At 34.7% G+C, this 4,782-nt stretch overlaps 1 protein-coding gene across 1 annotated transcript; it reads right to left on the reverse strand.

Moving 5' to 3' along the window:
* Positions 1–205: 205 nt before the first annotated feature.
* LOC101246729 (homeobox-leucine zipper protein HDG11-like) lies at positions 206–4,134 on the reverse strand. The gene is made up of 10 exons (XM_004241426.5): positions 3,615–4,134; positions 3,163–3,280; positions 2,883–3,071; positions 2,337–2,801; positions 2,144–2,245; positions 1,845–2,057; positions 1,580–1,760; positions 1,155–1,423; positions 950–1,039; positions 206–781 (listed from the first exon to the last, which is right to left on the reverse strand). The coding sequence occupies exons 1-10, from the start codon at positions 3,752–3,754 to the stop codon at positions 395–397; spliced, it is 2,154 nt and encodes a 717-aa protein (XP_004241474.1). The 5' UTR covers positions 3,755–4,134; the 3' UTR covers positions 206–394.
* Positions 4,135–4,782: the final 648 nt, after the last annotated feature.

Below are 4,782 nucleotides of genomic sequence, written 5' to 3' on the forward strand. Positions count from 1 at the left end.
TGTGTAGAAGTCAATACCCGAACCACACAAACTTCTTGCCTGAATAAAACATGTATGGTTCGATCTTGACTCCTTAACATAAAAAAAAAAAAAAGACGATTTAATGCACCAGGATTGTAAACGAAATTGTTAAAAAGTTGTAATAAAGCTTTTTTGACAGGGAGCAGTAGGAGCAGGGGGCATATGGATGTATTAAGGCATTGTGTCAGTTCCAGGACTATATATTGATGAAGAAAGAAAAGAAGCATATAGCATTCATAATTTTCAACTAACTTCAAATAAGATCTTTTTTTTTTGTGCTCATTGAATTCATGATCCAACTTCTCATCTGTACTGTGTATTTAAAGCAGGCAGCAGAAGGAGCAGAGAGGAATTAAATTCAAAAATTTGGATATCAGGAAGTGGAGCAATTCAAGGCAGCTTTAATTTGGTGGATAGTGTTGCCTATTAGGTTATTAACTGTGTTTACTGATTCTGGGCTCATTTTGGCTGATGATGACAAACTGCTTACCAATATCTGGAACACTACTGTCACTAGTGACCCCCCTCCCCCTGCTCTCATAGTACTACCATTATTCATGGATAATGCCTCGTCGGACCCTCGTCCGTCTGGTGATATTGTGAAACCTGAGGGGAGCAAAGGGATGTAGGTAGTATCTTCACCACTCATTGCTATGTTGATGGATTGTAAATCAACAGGACTGTAGACTACTAGTGAACCTGATGAGTCTATGCAGCTTTCTTGAAGTATCAACATGTTATTCTGGCTAGTGTTGTAGGCCTGCAACAATGTAACATTGTCCTCGTTATCAAAATCATTCCATTATTTGTTAAACACAGTACTACGTCTGTTTCAATTTGTTTGTCTGGTTTTGAGACGTATTAAAACGGAATGCAGCACAAACAAATTGAAACGGAGGGAGTATATGATTGGATTGCGGAAATTTACCCTGAGCACAGAGATAGAATTCCCTGGGTGAGAGCCATTTGCAATGTGAGCTACCTCTTGTACTGGATTTTGGTTGGAAAGAACATCCCACTGTGTCAAAAGATAAAAAAATTGAATTAGAACAAGGCAAAATATAGACACAATGAGGGAAGAAACAATCTATAATGTACTACAAAATAAACAAAAAGTGGTCTTCTATGCACACCTGAGGTCGAGTCCTTTCATCCCTAAGGAAATTGAAGACATGTTGTGGAGGAACTGGGAGCCAAATAGTGGAAGCTGCGCTGATGACTACACCATTGGGCTGGCCAGGATCAGTGCACTTTTGAAGAGTGGCTCTAACTTCAAATTCATCCAATGTAGAAATGTTGTTCCACTGGTGTCCATTGGACGGATTTATGCTGGCACAGAAACTGCTCACCATTCTTTCAGCCACTTTCATCATGCTTTTCTTCCCTTCTGGTGACGGAATCACTGCCACCATTGCATCACACGCGAATTAGTTTCAAGCAAATCAAGTATTTAAGCACTTATATTTGCAAGTATAGTTAGTCTCAAGCTCGACTATAAGAGGGGGGTAGCTGATGCAACAGTATTAATTAGTGAAAAACATATGTTCATTGAGAATACCTCCTCCAAGTTCACGAGAAGAGTTGCCGCTAACCATTAGACAGGCATATCTCTCACACAATCTTTGAAGAGAACCAAGCCATCTCTCTGCTCCAAATGCCATACCACTAAATATAAGATCTCTATATAGCCTATGAATTGAACCTTTCTCTTCCACTTCAACATGTTCCAACCAAGTTACCTATACCACAATAGAATTAACAAATTAGCTAGAGTACTACGACTAATGTGGTATTATAGAGCTTATTAGAGCCATTTCGACAACCTTGGAATAACCATTGGGCATGTCTTGTATCAAGCATCCAGATGGGAGCTTATGAACCTTGCAAGAAGAGGGAGGGTACATATTTTCTTGAGTAATATCATAGGAAACATCAACAATTGCCCACGAGCCCGTCTCAATCTGCTGACAAAACCGTAGGAAGTACAATTGTCGTGTTGGTACTAATGGCGAAAGCACTTGCTGTTCTGCATACATCTGCAGGAATCAGGACTAATTTCAGCCTCTACAACAATATGAATATAATTCAAGTAAAAAAATGAAGTTAAGACTATATTTTTTACCAATTGTAACGTACTACTCCGACTGCCCATCATGCCACATGATATTACTTCAAGTGTTCTTGCCTTTGAAACAATTGTAGGAAAGAATTCCACCCATTTGTTCTACAAAATTATGAGAAACAGATCAAAATTTTCACTATTAAGGTTACTTAAAAGCTATACAAAAGAAATGTGAACGAGAAAATAGACTAACCACATCCATGAACATGTCGACTAAGGCCAAACCATTCATTATCACAACACCTGATTGCCTGGAAGCCTCAACACGAACATTTGGATTTTTCAACGAACTGTTAGCCTTTGGAAAAATCTGGCCGTATTTATCGATGTCAAGTACATCTCTGCCATCAGTTGTGGACTTTGTCCACAAAGGTTCGTTAGTTTGTAAAAGCCTAATCAATTCCTCCATGGCATTACCAGCAATATCAGCCATAAGGGACTTATCCATGTCTGATATGTTGAATGTAGGACATGGTAAATTTGGATAAGTACTCGTCGAACTTCCAGGGAGAAGATCAAGATCAAGTGAAGGACCAGTTAGTCCAAAATTAGGCATGGACATTAAGTTAAGTGAAGACAAATGAACAGGTTGCACTGGTGGAAGTTGCGAAATAGGCCTCCCCATATACTTTGCAGCAATGCTTGAAATTTTGTCAAGCTACAACATATGTCAAGGAAAATGAAATAAACACAACGAGACAGAGAAAAAAAACGAATACGAACAAGAATTGATATCAACCTCCTCTTTTAGTTGCAAATTCTCCATTCTCAACTTTTGTTCATCAAAATAAGTGTCTTCAGTAACTGGAGGACCTCCACAAGATGGACATATCACATTCTTGATTGCTTCCCTTATTGCTATGTTTTCACATCGAATTCTATCATTTTCTGATCGAAGTGCACTATTATCTGCTCTCTCATGTTGACTCTACAATCAACAACTTCATGTTTATTACTCCATCAACACGAAAATAATGTAATACTACTACTACTTCATTTTAAACAAAACAAATGAATACCTTCAATTGAGTCCTCCTATTTTGGAACCAAAATTTTATTTGACGAGGAGCCAAACCCAAATCTCTACTCAACTGCAATCTAATTTTCTCATCTGGATGCGGACATTCCTTGAACACACTAACAATGTACAAAAACACCAAAATATTAGTACTATTTTTTGACAATACTATCTAAAATTTCATGAATTCTGAATTTTAGAATAACGCGAACAATTGGATTCGCATACACAAATACTTTAGGTTTAAGCAAAAACTACTCGATTCAGCTAAACCACTAGGAATTAACAAATTTGAAAAAAAAAAAAACATATTACTAGCTACAACTATTTAAAAACATAACGAAATTTTTTTACACATGACTAGGTAAAGTATATATAAGTTAAAAAAAATCATTATTATCATTATTCCTTTTATAATTAATACTCAAAAGTAGTAGTTAATATATTTCTTACGATTCAAGGCTTTGAATTTGATGAGCTGTATGTCGATGGAAACGTTTCTTCTTCCGTGACGCATCTGTGGCGTCACCACCGCCACTTGACGAAGCACCACCGCCGCCGCCGCCGCCGCCGCCGCCGCCACCGTATTCCATTGATCTCTTTAATTAATATATATAAATTTGAACAAGGAAAAAAAATAATGAATCACATGTACATGATGATGATAGATGATTTAAATAGTAGTTGTAATTGTAATGTAATGATGATAATATTGGGAAGTTATATATTTATATTTATAAGAAGAATTGGATGATGTTATATATAAAGGAAAAAATGAATAGCATAGTACAAGGCAAGAATTATGGTTGATGTTTGTAAGAAAATAAACGTAACGGAAGAAAAATCATATATATATATATAAAAATTTAATAAATATGAAATATAATGAGCATGAATTGAGAAAGAGGATTTGGTGGAGAAAATTAGAAAATGAGAAACGGATGGAGAGAAGGGGGAGGGGAAGGTGGGAAGTAATTAATGAAGGAATGCATAGCAATAGGCTATAGGAAGGGAGGGAAGAAAAAAAAAAGAACAAAAAAAACACATTTTTCGGAGAATCGTAATAAAAATAGTATCAATACAAGCACTCTTAGTAAATATCGCTAAATACGTGTAATTACTTAATTCGTTAGTAATATTGTTTGTTCTTAGCCTAGACTTACGTCATTAATGTAAAAGACTTGTTTACTTATATACATAATATCTCATATGTGCTTTTGTCGATGTATACAGATTTCTTATTTTAAGATAGATGTCACAGTCTATATCGATATTGAATCTAATGAAAATTAACTAATTTTAACTAAAGTTTTATTATTCTTTGTTAATCTGAATATTATTTATGATAAGAATTGTTTTTGTGATAGTATTGTTTAGAGATCTATTTTAAAAAAATTAGATTTGGTAATGGTTAAATTGAATGATAATACTCCATACAGATGAATTAATAGTTTGTTGATGAAATTTATATCTTAATTTAAAGAAGGATGATAAAAAAAAATTTGTCTAAATATTTTTAGAAATATATTTTTTTGTTTGTTATTATGTTATATAATATAGTTAATAGCCATAATATATAATAAAAAATTATAACATATTTAAACAAATTATAGAAAACAAA

This window comes from Solanum lycopersicum, chromosome 6 (genome assembly GCF_036512215.1).
Source record: "Solanum lycopersicum chromosome 6, SLM_r2.1".
Taxonomy (NCBI): Eukaryota; Viridiplantae; Streptophyta; class Magnoliopsida; order Solanales; family Solanaceae; genus Solanum; species Solanum lycopersicum.